The sequence below is a fragment of the Tamandua tetradactyla genome, chromosome 14, assembly GCF_023851605.1.
Source record: "Tamandua tetradactyla isolate mTamTet1 chromosome 14, mTamTet1.pri, whole genome shotgun sequence".
NCBI lineage: Eukaryota > Metazoa > Chordata > Mammalia > Pilosa > Myrmecophagidae > Tamandua > Tamandua tetradactyla.
The window spans coordinates 56,577,526-56,599,426 of NC_135340.1; the positions used below are offsets into that span (position 1 = coordinate 56,577,526).

General features: G+C 39.2%; 1 protein-coding gene across 3 annotated transcripts in view; it reads left to right on the forward strand.

The window, feature by feature from the left end:
* The window catches only part of STARD9 (StAR related lipid transfer domain containing 9), a 205,243-nt gene that overhangs the window by 92,395 nt on the left and 90,947 nt on the right, over positions 1–21,901 (forward strand). For 2 of the 3 annotated variants that reach the window (XM_077127589.1, XM_077127590.1), the window contains exons 4-7: positions 6,180–6,296; positions 8,969–9,001; positions 9,089–9,150; positions 10,785–10,897. In XM_077127589.1, coding sequence (XP_076983704.1) covers positions 6,180–6,296; positions 8,969–9,001; positions 9,089–9,150; positions 10,785–10,897 — 325 coding nt within the window. Of the gene's footprint in view, positions 1–6,179; positions 6,297–8,968; positions 9,002–9,088; positions 9,151–10,784; positions 10,898–21,901 lie in introns of those variants that run through there. The other variant, XM_077127591.1, reaches the window with a different exon arrangement.

Genomic DNA, 21,901 nt, shown 5'->3' on the forward strand with positions numbered 1-21,901 from the left:
AAGGAGCCACAGCATCTTTTACTGGTGGGCCCCGCAGACAGACGAGTGCCACGAGCGCCACCTACTGGGCAGGAAAAGAAAAACAGAGCCCAGAGATTTCACAGAAAAACCTTTCAACCAGCTGGGTCCCACACCCAGGGAAATCTGATCAAATGCCCAGACTCCAGCAGAAAATAATGGATGATGCTCGGAAAATTGAAGATATGGCCCAGTCAAAGGAACAAACCAATAGTTCAAATGAGATACAGGAGCTGAGACAACTAATGCTGAATATACGAACAGAAATGGAAAAACTCTTCAAAAACCAAATCAATAAATTGAGGGAGGACATGAAGAAGACATGGGCTGAACAAAAAGAAGAAATAGAAAATCTGAAAAAACAAATCACAGAACTTATGGGAGTGAAGGACAAAGAAGAAAAAATGGAAAAAACAATGGATACCTACAATGGTAGATCTAAAGAGACAGAAGCTACAATTAGTGAACTGGAGGATGGAACATCTGAATTCCAAAAAGAAACAGAAACTATAGGGAAAAGAATGGAAAAACTTGAGCACGGGATCAGGGAACTGAATGACAATATGAAGCGCACAAATATACGTGTTGTGGGTGTCCCAGAAGGAGAAGAGAAGGGAAAAGGAGGAGAAAAACTAATGGAAGAAATTATCACTGAAAATTTCCCAACTCTTATGAAAGACCTAAATTTACAGATCCAAGAAGTGCAGCGCACCCCAAAGAGAATAGACCCAAATAGGCGTTCTCCAAGACACTTACTAGTTAGAATGTCAGAGGTCAAAGAGAAAGAGAGGATCTTGAAAGCAGTGAGAGAAAAACAATCTGTCACATACAAGGGAAACCCAATAAGACTATGTGTAGATTTCTCAGCAGAAACCATGGAAGCTAGAAGACAGTGGGATGATATATTTAAATTACTAAAAGAGAAAAACTGCCAACCAAGACTCCTATATCCAGCAAAATTGTCCTTCAAAAATGAAGGAGAAATTAAAACATTTATAGACAAAAAGTCACTGAGAGAATTTGTGACCAAGAGACCAGCTCTGCAAGAAATACTAAAGGGAGCACTAGAGTCAGATACAAAAAGAAGAGAGAGGTATGGAGAAGGGTGTAGAAGGAAGGAAAATCAGATATGATATATATAATACAAAAAGCAAAATGGTAGAGGAAAATATTATCCAAACAGTAATAACACTAAAAGTTAATGGACTGAATTTCCCAATCAAAAGACATAGAATGGCAGAATGGATTACGACCCAGCAATACCACTGCTAGGTATCTACTCAAAGGACTTAAGGGCAAAGACACAGACGGACATTTGCACACCAGTGTTTATAGCAGCATTATCTACAATTGCAAAGAGATGGAAACAGCCAAAATGTCCATCAACAGACGAGTGGCTAAACAAACTGTGGCGTATACCTACGATGGAATATTATGCAGCTTTAAGACAGACTAAACTTATGAAGCATGTAATAACATGGATGGACCTAGAGAACATTATGCTGAGTGAGTCTAGCCAAAAACTAAAGGACAAATACTGTATGGTCCCACTGATGTGAACTGACATTCAAGAATCAGCTTGGAATATATCATTGGTAACAGAGACCAGCAGGAGTTAGAAACAGGGTAAGATAATGGGTAATTGGAGCTGAAGGGATACAGACTGTGCAACAGGACTAGATACAAAAACTCAAAAATGGACAGCACAATAATACCTAAGTGTAATGTAACTATGTTGGAACACTGAATGAAGCTGCACCTGAAATATAGTTTTTTGTTTGTTTGTTTGTATCTTTTGTTTTTGTTTTTTTTCTTTTTCCTTTTTTATATATATATATTTTTTATTAGTATTATTATTTTAATTCTCTCCTCTATATTAACATTCTATATCTTTTTCTGCTGTTTTGCTAGTTCTTTTCCTAAATCGATGCAAATGTACTAAGAAATGATGATCATACATCTATGTGATGATACTAAGAATTACTGAGTGCATGTGTAGAATGGAATGATTTCTAAATGTTGTGTTAATTTCTTTTCTTTTTTTAGATTAATAAAAAAAATTAAAAAAAATAATGCTAATAAAAATTTAAAACATAAAAAAAAAAAGATAAAACTGCAGAACTACCAAAAACAAACAAAAAAACCTCTCAATGAAAAATTTCCTCAGGAAGATATAGACCAGTCATTATTCATATAACTTATAAAGGCATAATGAGATCCCCAGAGATGATGTTAATTATAGCTGGTTTCAAGGAGGATAATGTCACTAATATTTCTACAGTAATCAGGGAGTCCATTCCTTTTTTTTTTTTTAAAGATACAAAGTTTTATTGAACAAACTTGGAATCAGTAGTTTTATTACATAAATTAGACAGCAGTAAAATTTCCCTAGAGTGTATATATAAATCACAGTGATTTTCATTGGGTAATTAATCAACAGGGTTTTGAGCATACTTTTTCACGTGATTATCTCGGATCACTTCGCGGGGTTCCCAGAGGACAAGCCAGAGGACGCTAAAGCACACCAACCCACGATAGCAGTTACAGGGTCCCCAGAAACACCGCAAGGCTGCCATGGTCCAGTGCAAAAAAAAAAAAATTTCAAGCTACGGCAGTTTTTAGAGCTGACAGACAATCTCAAAAGACAAGGAAGCAGTGTCTGTACATCAAGAGACTTCAAATCCCACATGTTGAAGCACCAATTTCTTGACCTTCGCTGAAATAAGAGACATGCCCATGGTAGTCCATTCCTTTAAGATTTATCTTATTGAACCTTTTATTTTTTTATTTTTGTATGCTGTAGGGTGAGGGTCACATTTCATTATTTTTCCATGTAACTATCCTATTGTTGCAGCTCCATCTGTTGAATTGTTTTGGAGGGGGGGGGCGGGGGAGTGCACGGGCCAGGAATTGAACCCAGATCTGTCTCATAGCAGGTGAGAATTCTACTGCTGAACTACCTTTGCATCCCCTGAACCTTTTTTTAAATCCTGATTTCTAGGTTCAGTCATCCTTAGGATATTGATTATTGTTAGGGCCTTTGGTCTTGGTATCAGGTGTCAGGCATCCCTGAACAGCAGCTCCCAGCAGGCTGTCACCTATCAAGCTAATACTTAAAATGTCTGGAAGCACTGTATTACACATCATAGGAGCAGGGGACCAGCAGATGACAGCCACCTGACTTCCTAACTGATTCAGATCATTGGCCTTTCTTGAATTTAAGTATCTTTCCTTGGATGCCTTAGTTTGGAAAGGCGTTTTCAGGACCTTAGAATTGTAAACTTGTATCTTATTAAATTCCCCTGTTTCAGTTCTGGTATATCACATTCTGACAGCTTACTAACACACTCTCCTTATTCAGTCTCTGAGAATTTAGTCTGAACAAATTTCTGGAGGCAAGAAACTTGATCAGTTTTCAGCTTGGATTGTATAGAAGCTAATGATTGGAGAGGAAGAAGTAAAGGGCTGAGAGGGAGATTGGGGAAGAGAGTAAGAATAGTATAAAGACCCAACTCTCTCACTGCTCCCTGGGTTCTTTTGGCCCTATGTCTGAATATTGGAAGGGTTAAAAAATGAACGAAACATAAATTATTGACTGGCCAAAAAGCATAGCTATAGCTGAAATACAGAAAATAGTGTCCTGAGTTAGCCATTCCTGTCTTGGTTCCTGTTGTCCCTAGTTACATGTATTATCTCACTTAATCTTTACAACAAATCTGTGATATAATTATTCTCTTTGTTTTATAGCTAAAGAAACCGAGGCTTATAAAGATTAAGTAACTTGCCCAAGAATACACAGCTGTGAAGTTCCAATTTGGAACTATGTCAGGCAGTTCACAGAATTGAAAGGACAGTTGGAAAATAGGCAGGAATCATGGGTCCCTAGCTGGCAAGGAGAATAGGCAGATTTGAGCACTACACTTGGCACTTCTCCCACTGAATGCTCAGTACGCAATGCTATTGGACTCTCAAAGGCACTGTGAAGAATTGACCATCTATTCTTGTGTCTTTGTGTCATTCTTTCCAAATTCAGTATCCCAGGTGGGAGCATGTAGTTGCCAAGAGACGGAGAGGAGTATATGGCCTAACTGCCTTCTTTTTTTTTTTTTTTTAACTTTTTAAATTGTATTATATAGCATATATATAAAGCAAGGAAAGAAAGAAGAAATAATTTTCAGAGCACCCTTCAACACATAGTTACAGTGTTGTCATACCATCCTCTCAGGTTTTTCCTTCTAGCTGATCCAGAATATAGGAGACTAGAATAAATAAACATTTTTTTTATCACAATCAACTTTTTTGGGAAAAATAATATATATACAAAAAAGCAATAAATTTCAAAGCACAGCACAACAATTAGTTGTAGAACAGATTTCAGAGTTTGGTATGGGTTACAATTCTACAATTTTAGATTTTTACTTCTAGCTGCTCTAAGATACTGGAGACTAAAAGAAATATTAATTTAATGATTCAGCAATCATATTTGTTTTTTAAACCCTTCCTTTTCTGTATAACTCCACCATCACCTTTGATCATTCCATCCCACTCTTTAGGGGTATTTGGGGTATGGCCATTCTAATTTTTTCATGTTGGAAGGGGCTGTCAATAATATGGAATAGGAAGATGGAAATGGCTGATGTTCTGGAGAGGCTGGGCCCTCTAGGTTTCAGGATTTATCTGGTCCAGGGACCTTCCTAAGTTGTAGGTTTCTAGAAAGTTATTCTTGTGCATGGAACCTTTGTAGAATCATATATATTGCTCTAGGTGTTCTTTAGGATTGGCTGGAATGATTTTGGTTGGGGGTTGGCAAGTGATGGTAGGTAGCAATGTCTAACTGAAGCTTGCATAAGAGTGACCTCCAGAGTAGTCTCTTGACTCTATTTGAACTCTCTCAGCCGGTGATACTTTATTGGTTACACTTCTTTTCCCCCTTTTGGTCAGGATGCGATTGTTGATCCCTTTGGTCAGGATGCCATTGTTGATCCCACAGTGCCAGGACTGGACTCATCCCTGGGAGTCATCTTCCATGCTGCCAGGGAGACTTTCACCCCTGGATGTCATGTCCCATGTAGGGGGGAGGGCAATGATTTCACATACCAAGTTGGGCTTAGAGAGAGTGATGGCCTAACTGACTTCTATAGTGGAAGGATGGGTTCTGCTTTACAACAAGAGTAATATAGCGATATACCCAAATAGGAAGAGTATTTGGATATGGGGAAACAATAGTACAAAGGTAAATGTCTATCATACCAGCCATGGATGTAAACCTAATGCAGATCGCCCATGTGGCCTTTTGCTGAGGACTGGTTAAAATGGGAAGTTCCGCCCTTCCCTTATAAGCCTGGCTTTTTTTCCCTCCTGAGCTCAGGTCTGCCTAACAATAGTCCAATAGAACTATTAGGTGGTACATAAAGTATAGGAGTTAGCACATGAGGACCTCTGGCTGTTTTTGAGTTACAATGAAAGGTTATAAAACATACAAAGAAACAGCAAGTGATTGCCCAGGCAAAGAAGATTAAAGTATTAGAAACCATTAATGTGAACGACTAAAGACTTTTTTTTTTGTAGTTTAACTTTTTATTGTATAATATAACATATATACAAAGCAAAGAAAGAAAAAAGCAATAGTTTTCACTCTTCAACAAGTAATTACAGGACAGATACCAGAGTTTTAGACAAAACTTTTATAAAATGTCCCTGAATATGCTCAAAATGCTAAAGAAAAATATGGACCAAGAACTAACGCAAATCAGGAAAACAGTAAATACAGTTAAGAGAGTATCAGTAAAGAGATGGAGAGTATCAAAAGAAGAGCCAAACAGAAATAAAGACCACAGTAACAGAAATTAAATTTATCTTTACCTATGTAGGTAACATTACCTTCCTAGAGGGTATTCAACAGCAGATTGGAGCTGGTAGAATAAAAAATTAGAAACCTTGAAGATAAGACAATTGAAATTATTTAGTCTGAGAAGAATAAGTGAGTGAATTTTCTTTCACTCTCTTTGTTCTGAAGCTCAATTGATTTTTTTGAAATGGTGGAGAATTTATAGTCATGTATGTTTGAAATATTTTATAATTTTTTTTAGATTAAAAAAAAAGATTTTAAATCTCCTATGAAAAGAAGAACCATGACATGCTCTCTGCTTTTGTTGTTATAGGTGTTCCAGGATTTGGGGACTGAAGTGCTGTCTGGAGCTGCCAAAGGCTACAACATTTGCCTTTTTGCCTATGGACAGACAGGCTCTGGGAAGACATATACCATGCTGGGAAATCCAGTGAGTTATTTAGTATTGTAATGAGATATTTTCCTAATGCCACAGCAAGCCTGAATCTTGCTTTGACTGATCTGGGGTACATCCTTGCCAGTGAGAAGTAACACAATTTAGCGGACCCTCTTCTGTTTAATTAAGAAGGGGTTTCTCAACACTTTAATTGAAAGGTAAACTTTGAATAGTTAGCTCTTTTTTTAAAAAAAAAAATCTCCCCAGAGAACTTTAATTTTTACAACTCCCTTTGATGAAGTAGACCTTGTCAATCCTACTGAATTTTTCACATTATTTCTAGGTTCATCATTTGGTGTGGACAAGACCTGAACTGAATCTTAAATGCTAGCCAGGGCTGTGCAGGACTGGTGTTATTGTGGCAGTGCTCAAAAGCTACATGTGTTAAACTTGTGTGTTAGAAGAAAGCAGGAGAACTAGCTACTGGGCTGGGACTTTCAAAAATGTGTAGGATTTAATGAGAGCTTTCCTTTATCATGGACAATTAGGAGGGTGGGAGTCTTCAAGAATACCTCTTTGTCTTAGGTTTAGAATTATCCCTGTTGAGATGAACTGGTAGAGTGGGTGATAAATAGATGCAACACAAGGACATTCTCTAGGAATATTCCTCCTGAAATGTTATCACTGCTGCTTTGGGCTCATTGCTTACTTTGTCCTTGTTTAGTTCGATTTCACATATTTGAAATTAAGAAAATGCTTATTAAATCAGGGGTATAAAAATTTTAAAAAATTGTTTTTGCATGAGGAAGAAAATAGGAATGTCATTACTTCAGGGTGGTTTTTTTTTTTTTTTTTTTTTTTTTTATGTGGGCAGGCACTGGGAATCAAACCTGGGTCCTCTGGCATGGCAGGCAAGCATTCTTGCCTGCTGAGCCACGGTGGCCCGCCCTATTTCAGGGTGTTGAAAATTTATACTAATTAATATTTTAAAATTTTAACTTATGTGTGAGACTAAAGCAAAAAAATGTTTATTTGGTACAAAATTTATATTTTGACTAGTGCATTTCCTAATATAACTTATGTAGACAACTTAATTGAACACCATAAGTATGTAGAACCTTGAGTAGGGCATGAGATTTTGTTGGTTTGTCCAGAGTGATGCCCCGATAAATCCTAGAGTAATTTGAACAGTGAAAAAAAAGTATTTGCAAAGTTCCCTTCAGGGAGTGGTGAGAAAGGGGGAAAATTCATCTTCCCCAAGTTGAATTCTTGATATTCTCACAAGCAGTGGGGACAGCCCACTGCTATAGGCTGAGCCCCAAAGTCTCAGGGTTTGCTCAATTGAAACTTAACCCCACAAAGGATAGGTCAAGCCTACTTAAAATTAGGTCTAAGAGTCACCCCAAGAGAACCTCTTTTGTTGCTCAGATGTGGCCTCTCTCTCCAGCCAACACAGCAAGCAAACTCACTGCTGTCCCCCTGTCTGTGTGGGACATGACTCCCAGGGGTGTGGATGTTCCAGGCAATGTGGGACAGAAATCCTAGAATGAGCTGAGACTCAGCATCAAGGGATTGAGAAAATCCCTAGAATGAGCTGAGACTCAGCATCAAGGGATTGAGAAAACCTTCTCAACTAAAAGGGGGAAGAGCGAAATGAGACAAAATAAAGTGTCAATGGCTGAGAGATTCCAAACAGAGTCAAGAGGTTATCCTGGAGGTTATTCTTAGGCCTTAAATAAATATCACCTTGTTAGTCAAGATGTAATGGAGAGACTGGAGGGGACTGCCTGAAAATATAGAGCTGTGTTCTAGTAGCCATGTTTCTTGAAGATGATTGTATAATTATGTAGCTTTCGCAATGTGACTGTGTGATTGTGAAAACCTTGTGTCTGATGCTCCTTTTATCTACCTTGTTGACAAATGAGTAAAACATATGGAATAAAAATAATAGGGGGAACAAATGTTAAAATAATCTTAGATTAAAATGCTGGTGATCAATGAGAGGGAGGGGTAAGGGGTATGGTATGTATGAATTTTTTTTCTATTGTCTTTTTATTTCTTTTTCTGAAATGGTGCAAATGTTCTAAGAAATGATCATGATGAATATGCAGCTATGTGATGATACTGTGAATTACTGATTATATAAGTAGAACGGAATGATCATACATTAAGGATATTTGTGTTTCTTGTCATATTTTAAGAAAAAAATTTTAAATTAAAAAATAAATAAAAATGAAAAAAAAATCAGGGGTATAAAGCACTTAATCTAAGTATAAGTTATCACTGGATCCAAGATGAAGAAAGAAGACATTTCTCTCTAAATGTGTATTTTGAACACCCATGTCCTCAGGCCTCCTGTTTATGCAGGGATAGGAGGTAAAGTCCTAAGAGTGGCCACAGTGGGTAAAGTGGGTTTAACCAAGAACAATATAACCTTCATTGCATGAAAACAAGTGTCTGGGTTTGCAGACTTTTCCTGTCTCCCTCACCAGAGATGAGGCAGATCATGGTGGTGATCTGCCTCATCTCTGGTACCTTCCTTCCATAAATGTCTCCTGAGAATACTAGCAAATAGAAGTCTTCTACATACTTCCAATGAAACTACCTGAAGTGAAGAACCTAGCATAAGGAGCCCATGTGCTTATCTTCTGTAGTTCCTGGGGATTGGGCTGGGGAGAGCATCACCTTGAGTGAACAATAATGCTTTTCTTTCTTTTGTTCTCCAGGCCTCTATAGGGCTGACGCCGCGAATATGTGAGGTATAGACTCTCTTTTGGCTGAATCTTCTTAAAGTAGGTGTCCTTTATACTCTTTTTAATGAAACCCCAACCGTCTGGTTTGTGCAGGGTCTGTTCGACAAAGAGGAAGACTATGCCTCACTGCCTTCCTCCTGTAGGATAAAAGTAAGGTAGGAACCTGTTAAGCCCTGGGGCATAAATTGTTTCTATTTCTACCCCAAATTCTGTCATGCTCAGCTGTCTTCTTTTTGCTTTCAGAGTTACCCGGAGGGGTGAGGAAAAGCTATACCAGAAATACCTTGCCTTACAGGGATTTGAGAAACATATTTAGGAACTTGGATTATAGGAAACCTAATTCCCTATCCTTAGGCTTAATAAGCAATAATACTTACTAAGCAGTAATGCCTTCTGTGGAGCAGCTTACGCTTACTGTTTGGTTTCCCTTTCCTTACAGTTTTATGCTAGCTTTGGATTGCTTTTCTAGCTCCCTCTGAGTTGTTCTTCAGGGAAGTAGTTACCCAACTCTAGTTTCAGACTACTTCTGGTTATTCCAAGATAAATGTTTAGCTAGTCTATACAGAAAATGTTGGTGTAAGGTTATAACTGCTCTTTATTCTAGACCATGACTTTTCTACTTTTTTGTGTTCAAATGTCCTTTAAAAAGATCAAGATATAATTCATACACTATAAAATCTACTCTTTTAAAGTATAAAATTTAATGAGTTTTATTACATTCAGAAGGTTGTACAATGACCACCACTGTCTAATTCCATAATATTTTATCACCCTACCCCCAAAAGTAAATTCCTTTTTAAAAATTAAATCATTATAAACGTAATTTTACACTTTTAAGTTTGCAAAATAAAAAATTTACAAACCAATATTAGTATGTATGTGGGTGTATATATATATGTGTATGTATCTATGTATATTATATATTTAAATCTATATATTTTTTGATAGTTTTAATGTTCATGAAATCTGGAAACACTACTCTTTGAGAGAGATGGGATTTCTTTGTTCAGGTATAAAGAGGTTAGGGAGAAAAAGTTTTATGAGAAGAATGTGGATTTGAACTGAAACCTTTTTTTTTTCTGGCTGCCAACTCCATAAGGCGAGAATTTATGTTCTGGTGAGGAAGATTTTCAGTGAGAGTCTACTTTCTTGTTTAACAAAATGTTCAGAGATTTTAATAATGAATTGTACCCTTGTTATTTAATAACAAAAGGATTGAAATGCAAGTAGATACCTTTAAAAAGGAGTATGTCTAAATCCGAATTCCAATGAAGAAAACAGATAAAATGAGAAATGTCCTACTTAAAAACATGGGTGAAAACCAGAACCCTTTTCACTTAACTTCCTTCATTGTTCATCCCGTCATGGAACAATATTGCTCAAGGAACATATCTGAAAATCACTTCAAGAAATATGCTCTTTAAACTCTGCTGTGTTTAAACTCGGCTTGATCAAGGCACAGCCTGGTAGCATAATACCCTAAAAACCATAAAGAAATAGTCTCTTGAGGACTAAACTTGAATTAGCACTGAAATTGCAAGCCAAAAACTGTAGATAATTGATTAGCACTGACACTGTAAACTTGACAGTGTCAGTGGTGACAGCTAATGCTAAAAACTCAGTAGTCAGAAACTCAGGGTGAGATTCTGGCTTGATCAGGGTCATAGATTATCAAAAGTGATATTGGAATAAGAACTAGGACCTTCTTATTCTTGGCTTAGTGTTTTTTCCAGAAGACTTCACCATTTTTCAAAATCTAACCGTATTGCCTTTTTCTACTTGTCTCTAGTTTCCTGGAAATCTATAATGAACGAGTGCGGGATCTGTTGAAGCAATCTGATCACAAAAAGTCCTGTACTCTGCGGGTCAGGGAACACCCTGAGATGGGGCCATATGTACAAGGTGAGCCATTGTGACCCTGAAAGTCTGAGACCAAATTGAACCCTGAGAGGCTCTCGTAATGTTCACTAATTCATTTAACAAATGCATAATGAATACTTACATATACCAGTTACTGTGCTTGTTGGTGAATCTATACTGATAAAGTTCACAAGCAAGCCAGCAATCTAGTGGAAGGTGAATCAGAAAACAAATACTTAGTTGCCAAGGGCTAATAAAAAACAATCTTACAGAGTGATAGAAAAGAATATGGGGAAATGCGGTGACCCCTCTGCATTGGATGGTCACTGAAGACTTCTCCTGAAGAGGTAATGTTTAGTTTCACCTAAGACCTTAAGGGGATATGGGAGCCAGTCAGGTGAAGAATGGTGCAGCAAGGGGAAGAGTGTTTGAAGAGAGGGAGCAGCATGAGCTAGAGCCCTGAGGGAGGAGCTTGGTGTTTTCAAGAAGGACATTGCGGCTAAAGCTTAGGAAATAGAAGGGGGGGGGGTGTAGAATGGAATAAGTGAGGGTCTGCAGGTGCCAGATTCGGCAGGACCTAACTGATTCCCAGCCAGTCTCCTTCTGTGTTATTTTTTCTTCCTTTGGTCATGACAGTTGGGGAGAGTGAGAGAGATGGTGAGATATGGGGCATGGTTTTACCTGCCTCCTCATCAAGCACTTACGTTTCGAAGTGTTTAGTATTGTGTGTCCTACTTCATTAGGCTGAGTTCTGCTATTAAGGAACAGTTGGATTATTCTGTGAAGAACGTTTTTACCCTTTCAGGCCACTCAGAAGAAGTAATATATGTTATGCTCCTGTTCCCATAGCAGTGTTTTAATTTAAATCCTGTCAAGGAGAGGGACGTGAAAAATCAAGAGCTGGTCTCTTCTCTGATTCAGGCATGACTGATGCATGACCCAGTAGGTGTGTCCAGTGACTGATTCTGCTACCTTTGTCTTTTCCAAATGCCCCAATCATAAATGGCAGCCTGGAAATAATGACAGAAATACCACTTACTTTGCTGGGAGCCAGGTTGAGGTTCCTATATAAAACCCTTTGGATATACATTTCTGTCTTGGTCAGTCTAGAACAGTGCTTTGAAGGTAGACCAGGAGTTGATACAATAGTATCACAACTTCTCGTCCTATAATATCTTTTTTTTCCTGTAGGAGAGTAACAAGAGGAGAGCTCAGAATTAAGATAAAATGATGTCTGGGAGAATTTAAGGGACTTGCTTGAAATCATACCCTAGTTGGGGCAGGGTTAGAACCAGGAACCTTGCTTAGGATTGGGAGAGATGAATGGGACAGAGTCATGTACAAAGTCAGGAGAGGAGCTAGGATCATAGTTTCTTTGATCATGTATATTACCTGAACCTAGAGAAGATAAGATATGCACTCACAGTGTTACACAGCTTGTATTGTACATACAGGGTCAGCCACGGGATCAGGTTTAAAATCCAGGGATCATGATGTGAAGCTTAGGGCTCTTTGCTGTGGATACGATTATAGAGTGAATCTTGTGGAGACAGGGAGGTATTTGGTAGGAAATAAATTCTGAACTAGCAATGTCTCTTAGATACATTTCATGTTCTACAGGTCATGCTTTGCTTTTTTTTTTTTTTCATTCTTTTCTCTTATTTGCTCTCAGACTGCATGATTTAGATTATCCTTAGTTTAACTAATTTTGTTATTCCTCTTCAAGTCTGATGTTGAATGACTCTAGTGTATTTTTAATCTCCATTACTGCATTTTTTTGTCCCCATAAGTTCTGTTATGTTCCTTTAAAATTTTTCTCATTCTTCTTTTCATTACCCTTTAGTTCCATATCCATATTTTCCTTTAACTCTTTGACCTGATTTAGGAGATTTGACTGAATGTCTTTGACTAGTTGTTCCAATGTCTGTGCTTCCTCTGTTGATTTAATTTGTTCCCTGGAATGGGCATTTCTTCCTATTTCTTTGTATAGTTTGTGATCTTTTGTTGATGTCTGGGCATTTGATTATTTTGATATGCTAACTCTGGGAGTCCGTTTCTCCCTCTTGTGTAAGGTTTTAGTGTAGATTAGCTGTGTGTTAAGGCTCTTCCATCCTTGGTCCAGTTTATATGGAAATTTTAGTGCAGACTGTGGTTAACAGTTTGGTTTTTCTCAGGTCTTTCTGCCCCTGCATCTTACTCTGGGCATGTGCAGAAGAGAATACTTCCTTTCCTCTGTTCCTTTTTTAGGAATCCTAGGTTGTTTTATTTGTTTTTATGTAAACTTTCCTCTCTGGGGGCTATGACCATCAACTCCTCTCCTGCATTGAGGGTCACTCTTTCATTCCAGCTTTCAGCCCTGAGTCTACTTTGGTATTTAGCATCCCAGCAGTTTCCCGTTTCTGTGAGGTTTATCTTTTCCTGGTAATTTTTGCATCAGGGTATTCTGACCTACATAGAGCCAGATAGGATCAATATTCAAAGACATCCAATTTTTTTGTTTAGAATATGGACTAAGAGTATGCACAGCTCACCAAATGTTCCACTGCTGGTCACTCTGATTTTCCAGGGGCTACTTTGAATGCATATGTGGCCTGACTGCTAGGGCTCCACCATGGGCATTGGGTTCCTGTGCCTGAATGTACGTGGATTCTAAGCTGCTGCTGTGGGTTCCATGTGTGTGTCTGTGGTCAGCAACCATGACAGGAGATTCCCAGGGCCGTGTGTGCTGTTGTGTCTCTCTCAGACTGCACTGATCTGAGTTTGGCGGAGGGATCCAGACTGGCAAGTCTGACTTGCTATTCTCCTACCATTTTTAGGTGAGCTTTTTTTTTCAAGTCAGTATTTTTTAGAGTCTCTCCAGTCTTGATTGCCCTCCAGAGTTTCAAGAGCGTTGAATTTGTCTTTAAGGGGAAACTTTCCTGGGGTTGTCTTATGCCACCGTCTTGATGATATCCCTTAGTAGCCTTTAATTTTAGTAGATACTTTTTATCATGTGCTTCTCAAATTATCTGTGTGAGGGATCAGTTTTTTAAAAAATTGCTGTAGCATACCAATACTTGAATAGAATAAAGATGAATTACTAGAAAAATGGAAAAAGGCATAAGCCCCAATTTTTCATTATAGAGTCAAAATATGTATAAATTACTCTATCAAATTCCTATAAAAGTTTCTAACACTTTCGATTTCTGTACTTAGGACAAATCAGTGACAGTTTGACAACTGGCATCAGTCTGTGGACCAACTTGAGTAGTATTGCCTTAGCAGATTAAGGGAATTCCTTTTCTTCTTAGTTATCTGAGAGTTTTTATTTTTATTATTTTTTTATTTTTATTTTTTTTAATATTTATTTATTTTTTTATTAATTAAAAAAAATTAACTAACACAACATTTAGAAATCATTCCATTCTACATATGCAATCAGTAATTTTTAATATCATCACATAGATGTATGATCGTCATTTCTTAGTACATTTGCATCGATTTAGAAAAAGAAATAGCAAGACAACAGAAAAAGAAATAAAATGATAATATAGAGAAAAAAATAAAAAAAACAAAAGACACAAACAAACAAACACACACAAAAAAAACTATAGCTCAGATGCAGCTTCATTCAGTGTTTTAACATTATTACATTACAATTAGGTATTATTGTGCTGTCCATTTTTGAGTTTTTGTATCTAGTCCTGTTGCACAGTGTGTATCCCTTCAGGTCCAATTACCCATTATCTTACCCTGTTTCTAACTCCTGATGGTCTCTGTTACCAATGACATATTCCAAGTTTATTCTCTAATGTCGGTTCACATCAGTGGGACCATACGGTATTTGTCCTTTAGTTTTTGGCTAGTCTCACTCAGCATAATGTTCTCTAGGTCCATCCATGTTATTACATGCTTCATAAGTTTATCCTGTGTTAAAGCTGCATAATATTCCATCATATGTATATACCACAGTTTGTTTAGCTACTCGTCTGTTGATGGACATTTTGGCTGTTTCCATCTCTTGGCAATTGTAAATAACGCTGCTATAAACATTGGTGTGCAAATGTCCGTTTGTGTCTTTGCCCTTAAGTCCTTTGAGTAGATACCTAGCAATGGTATTGCTGGGTCGTATGGCAATTCTATATTCAGTTATTTGAGGAACCGCCAAACTGCCTTCCACAGTGGTTGCACCATTTGACATTCCCACCAACAGTGGATAAGTGTGCCTCTTTCTCCGCATCCTCTCCAGCACTTGTCATTTTCTGTTTTGTTGATAATGGCCATTCTGGTGGGTGTGAGATGATATCTCATTGTGGTTTTGATTTGCATTTCTCTAATGGCCAGGGACATTGAGCATCTCTTCATGTGCCTTTTGGCCATTTGTATTTCCTCTTCTGAGAGGTGTCTGTTCAAGTCTTTTTCCCATTTTGTAACTGGGTTGGCTGTCTTTTTGTTGTTGAGTTGAACAATCTCTTTAAAAATTCTGGATACTAGACCTTTATCTGATATGTCGTTTCCAAATATTGTCTACCATTGTAAATTAGGCTGTCTTTCTACTTTCTTGATGAAGTTCTTTGATGCACAAAAGTGTTTAATTTTGAGGAGCTCCCATTTATTTCTTTCTTTCTTCAGTGCTCTTGCTTTAGGTTTAAGGTCCATAAAACCGCCTCCAATTGTAAGTTTCATAAGATATCTCCCTACATTTTCCTCTAACTGTTTTATGGTCTTAGACCTAATGTTTAGATCTTTGATCCATTTTGAGTTAACTTTTGTATAGGGTGTGAGATACGAGTCCTCTTTCATTCTTTTGCATATGGATATCCAGTTCTCTAGGCACCATTTATTGAAGAGACTGTTCTGTCCCAGGTGAGTTGGCTTGACTGCCTTATCAAAGATCAAATGTCCATAGATGAGAGGGTCTATATCTGAGCACTCTATTCGATTCCATTGGTCGATATATCTATCTTTATGCCAATACCATGCTGTTTTGACCACTGTGGCTTCATAATATGCCTTAAAGTCCGGCAGCTTGAGACCTCCAGCTTTGTTTTTTTTCCTCAAGATACTTTTAGCAATTCGGGGCACCCTGCCCTTCCGGATAAATTTGCTTATTGGTTTTTCTATTTCCGAAAAATAAGTTGTTGGGATTTTGATTGGTATTGCATTGAATCTGTAGATCGATTTAGGTAGGATTGACATCTTACTATATTTAGTCTTCCAATCCATGAACACGGTATGCCCTTTCATCTGTTTAGGTCTTCTGTGATTTCTTTTAACAGTTTTTTGTAGTTTTCTTTGTATAGGTCTTTTGTCTCTTTAGTTAAATTTATTGCTAAGTACTTTATTCTTTTAGTTGCAATTGTAAATGGAATTCGTTTCTTGATTTCCCCCTCAGCTTGTTCATTGCTAGTGTATAGAAATGCTACAGATTTTTGAATGTTGCTCTTGTAACCTGCTACTTTGCTGTACTCATTTATTAGTTCTAGTAGTTTTGTTGTGGATTTTTCTGGGATTTCGACGTATAGTATCATATCGTCTGCAAACAGTGATAGTTTTACTTCTTCCTTTCCAATTTTGATGCCTTGTATTTCTTTTTCTTGTCTAATTGCTCTGGCTAGAACCTCCAACACGATGTTGAATAATAGTGGTGATAATGGACATCCTTGTCTTGTTCCTGATCTTAGGGGGAAAGTTTTCAATTTTTCCCCATTGAGGATGATATTAGCTGTGGGTTTTTCATATATTCCCTCTATCATTTTAAGGAAGTTCCCTTGTATTCCTATCTTTTGAAGTGTTTTCAACAGGAAAGGATGTTGAATCTTGTCAAATGCCTTCTCTGCATCAACTGAGATGATCATGTGATTTTTCTGCTTTGATTTGTTGATATGGTGTATTACATTAATTGATTTTCTTATGTTGAATCATCCTTACATACCTGGGATGAATCCTACTTGGTCATGATGTATGATTCTTTTACTGTGTTGCTGGATTCGATTTGCTAGAATTTTGTTGAGGATTTTTGCATCTATATTCATTAGAGAGATTGGTCTGTAGTTTTCTTTTTTTGTAATATCTTTGCCTGGTTTTGGTATGAGGGTGATGTTGGCTTCATAGAATGAATTAGGTAGCTTTCCCTGCACTTCGATTTTTTTGAAGAGTTTGAGCAGAGTTGGTACTAATTCTTTCTGGAATGCTTGGTAGAATTCAAATCTGAAGCCGTCTGGTCCTGGACTTTTCTTTTTAGGAAGCTTTTGAATGACTGATTCAATTTCTTTACTTGTGATTGGTTTGTTGAGGTCATCTATTTCTTCTTGAGTCAAAGTTGGTTGTTCATCCCTTTCTAGGAACTTGTCCATTTCATCTAAATTGTTGTATTTATTAGTGTAAAGTTGTTCATAGTATCCTGTTATTACCTCCTTTATTTCTGTGAGGTCAGTGGTTATGTCTCCTCTTCTATTTCTGATCTTATTTATTTGCATCCTCTCTCTTTTTCTTCTTGTCAATCTTGCTAAGGGCCCATCAGTCTTACTGATTTTCTCATAGAACCAACTTCTGGTCTTATTGATTTTCTCTATTGTTTTCATGTTCTCAATTTCATTTATTTCTGCTCTAATCTTTGTTATTTCTTTCCTTTTGCTTGCTTTCGGGTCAGTTTGCTGTTCTTTCTCCAGTTCTTCCAAGTGGACAGTTAATTCCTGAATTTTTGCCTTTTCTTCTTTTCTGATATAGGCATTTATTTGGGGCAATAAATTTCCCTCTTAGCAGTGCCTTTGCTGCGTCCCATAGGTTTTTTTTTTTTTCTTTTTCGTCCCATAGGTTTTGATATGTTGTGTTTTCATTTTCATTCGCCTCGAGATATTTACTAATTTCTCTTTTAATTTCTTCCTTGACCCACTTGTTGTTTAAGAGTGTGTTGTTGAGCCTCCACGTATTTGTGAATTTTCTGGCACTCTGCCTATTATTGATTTCCAACTTCATTCCTTTATCATCCGAGAAAGTGTTGTGTATGATTTCAGTCTTTTTAAATTTGTTAAGATTTGCTTTGTGACCCAGCATATGGTCTATCTTTGAGAATGATCCATGAGCACTTGAGAAAAAGGTGTATCCTGCTGTTGTGGGATGTAATGTCCTATAAATGTCTGTTAAGTCTAGCTCATTTATAGTAATATTCAGATTCTCTATTTCTTTATTGATCCTCTGTCTCGATGTTCTGTCCATTGATGAGAGTGGGGAATTGAAGTCTCCAACTATTATGGTAGATGTGTCTATTTCCCTTTTCAGTGATTGCAGTGTATTCCTCACGTATTTTGGGGCATTCTGGTTCGGTGCGTAAATATTTATGATTGTTATGTCTTCTTGTTGAATTGTTCCTTTTATTAGTAGATAGTATCCTTCTTTGTCTCTTTTAACTGTTTTACATTTGAAGTCTAATTTGTTGGATATTAGTATAGCCACTCCTGCTCTTTTCTGGTTGTTATTTGCATGAAATATCTTTTCCCAACCTTTCACTTTCAACCTATGTTTATCTTTGGGTCTAAGATGTGTTTCCTGTAGACAGCATATAGAAGGATCCTGTTTTTTAATCCATTCTGCCAGTCTATGTCTTTTGATTGGGGAATTCAGTCCATTAACATTTAGTGTTATTACTGTTTGGATAATACTTTCCTCTACCATTTTGCCTTTTGTATTGTATATATCATATCTGATTTTCCTTCTTTCTACACTCTTCTCCATACCTCTCTCTTCTGTCTTTTTGTATCTGACTCTAGTGCTCCCTTTAGTATTTCTTGCAGAGCTGGTCTCTTGGTCACAAATTCTCTCAGTGACTTTTTGTCTGAGAATGTTTTAATTTCTCCCTCATTTTTGAAGGACAATTTTGCTGGATATAGGAGTCTTGGTTGTCAGTTTTTCTCTTTTAGTAGCTTAAATATATCATCCCACTGTCTTCTAGCTTCCATGGTTTCTGCTGAGAAATCTACACATAGTCTTATTGGGTTTCCCTTGTATGTGATGGATTGCTTCTCTCTCGCTGCTTTCAAGATCCTCTCTTTCTCTTTGACCTCTGACATTCTAACTAGTAAGTGTCTTGGGGAACGCCTATTTGTGTCTAATCTCTTTGGGGTGCGCTGCACTTCTTGGATCTGTAATTTTAGGTCTTTCATAAGAGTTGGGAAATTTTCAGTGATTTTTTTTTCCATTAGTTTTTCTCCTCCTTTTCCCTTCTCTTCTCCTTCTGGGACACCCACAACACGTATATTTGTGCCCTTCATATTATCATTCAATTCCCTGAGTCCCTGCTCATATTTTTCCATTCTTTTCCCTATAGTTTCTGTTTCTTTTTGGATTTCAGATGTTCCATTCTCCAGTTCACTAATTCTATCCTCTTTCTCTTTACATCTACCATTGTAGGTTTCCATTGTTTTTTTCATCTCTTCTACTGTGTTTTTCAATCCCGTAAGTTCTGTGATTTGTTTTTTCAAAGTTTCTGTTTCTTCTTTTTGTTCAGCCCATGTCTTCTTCATGTCCTCCCTCTATTTATTAATTTGGTTTTTGAAGAGGTTTTCCATTTCTGTTCGTATATTCACCATTAGTTGTCTCAGCTCCTGTATCTCATTTGAGCTATTGGTTTGTTCCTTTGACTGGGCCATATCTTCAATTTTCCTGGTGCGATTTGTTATTTTTTGCTGGCGTCTGGGCATTTAATCAGATTTCCCTGAGTGTGGGACCCAGCAGGTTGAAAGACTTTCCTGTGAAGTCTCTGAGCTTTGTTTTTCTTATCCTGCCCAGTATGTGGTGCTTGTCTGTCTGCGGGTCCCACCAGCAAAAGATGTTGTGGCTCCTTTAACTTTGGAAGACTCTCGCTGCTGGGTATGTGATGGAGACAGAGGAAAGGTTGTAGGTTGGTTTTAATGGCTTCAAATTGTGAAGTCCTGGATCTGAATTCCTTGAGAGAGGAATTCCACCTGAGTTGCTTTTCACCCCTCCCACGGGGAAGGTTTAGGTGGTAGAGAGCCCTGAAAGCAGCCTCTTTCTGTGTTCGGGGCAGTTGCAACCTATGTAATCCCAGCGCTGAGCCCAGAGGCAATGAAGCCTCTGTAGGAACAGCCGCAGAAGGCTCTGTTTCGCCCCCTTTCCTCTTTTTCAGTTAGCCCAATCGGCAACTTCTGCCTTGATCAGTTTCGCGTGAGCTGAGGGCCTATTTTTAGTAGTCAGAAGTTGTTCCTTAATGCCAGTATTGGTGTTAGGTTGGGCTCAGTCTCTACTACTGTTGGAGACTCTTTCCTTTCCCTCCGGGAAGTCGCCTGGGGGGGAGGGTCACCAGCCGCTGTGGCTTGGGGAACTGCTGATCTGAGGCTCCCAGGTGGCCTGGGAAGCCACCTGTGTGGAAGGGGCTCCGGTCGCCGGCCACTACGGCTTGGGGAACCGCTGTTCCAAGGCTCCCAGCCGGCCCGGGAAGCCACGTGTGTGGAAGGGGCTCCGGTCACCAGCTGCCGCGGCTTGGAGAACCGCCGATCCGAGGCTCCCAGCCGGCCCGGGAAGCCGCTTGTGTGGAAGGGGCTGCGGTCGCTGGCCACCGTGGCTTGGGGAATCGCTGTTCCGAGGCTACCAGCCGGCCCACGAAACCGTGCGTGGGGGAGGGTCGCCGGCCGCCGCGGCTTGGGGAACCCAATCCAAAGCTCCCAGCCGGCCCGGGAAGGAGGGAGGGAGGGGCTCTGGCCGCTGCGGCTTGGGGGACCGCCGTTCCGAGGCTCCGTGCCAGCCCGGGAAGCCACGCGTGGGGGAGGGTCGCCGGCCATGGCGGCTTGGGGAACTACTGATCCAAAAAGCTCCCAGCTGGCCCGGGAAGCCACGTGTGGAAGGGCCGCCACAACTTGGGGAACCGCCGATCCAAGGTTCCCAGCCGGCCCGGGAAGCCGCGTGTGTGGAAGGGGCTCCGGTCGCCGTGGCTTGGGGAAATTGATCCAAAGCTCCCAGCCGGCCCGGGAAGGAAGGAGGGAGGGACTCTGGCCACCAGCCGCCGTGGCCCGGGGAAGCGCGCGCCTCTTGGGGACCTCACCGCAGCGGAGTCTCTTAGCCTGTCCAGCCGTTCCAGAATGGGGTACGCTGTGTGTCTCGTCTCTGTCGTGGCTCCGGGAGCTGTTCTGTACTGTTTCTAGTTCTTTAGTAGTTGTTCTGGAGGAGGAACTAAGACCCGTGCGCCTTACTAAGCCACCATCTTCTCTGGAAGTCCTCTCATATATTCTGGTACCCCCACGAATGGGTGCTGACAGCGCACTCCCTCCGCCTTCCCTCACCCCACTTTCTAAGAACGACGGCGTAGGTCCTTGCGGGCCTGGATCCTGGGAGACCCTCTGCGCCCCAGGCTGAGCCAGTGACACGCTCCCGCCATCCGAAGGGCGGCTCTCGGGAGCTGCGGACTCACCTACGAGAGCTATGCCAGCCGTCGTGGCCTAGTGTCTATCCCAGCCGCCCCGGTTGCTCAAAGCTGCCGCTCCGTTTGCGGTGTCACGGGACCCAGGCTCTAATTAAGAGCCCTGGAGCCAGTTTTTATTTTTTAATATCGAAACAATCAAACTTTAAAAAAAGTTTTAAGTACAGTATGAAAGAACCAAACCATTTTAGAGTTAATTATCACCTTGGTAACTCATTTCCCTTGAATATTTTCATGCCCTTTTCCTGTAAATAAGAGTATTCTCCTACATACTACAACACAACCATCAAAATCAGGAAATTAACTTTAATATATTACTGCTATCTAATCCTTAGATCCCATTCAAGTTTGACTAGTTGTCCCAATAATAATTGTGTTTAATTATGATGTCCCTTTAGTCTCCTTCAGTCTGAAGAGTTCTTTAGTCTCTTTCCTGGATTTTCATGGTTATGATACAATCAAGTGGCATACGTTTTGATTTGTTCCATTACTCGTGTTCTTTTACTTTGATCACTTAATTAAGGTGATGTCTGCCAAGCTTCTTCACTGTGAAATTACTGTTTTTCCCTATGTAATTAACAAATATTTTGTGGGGAGGTGCTCCACATGTGGGCAGCCTTCTCACCCTGGTGGGG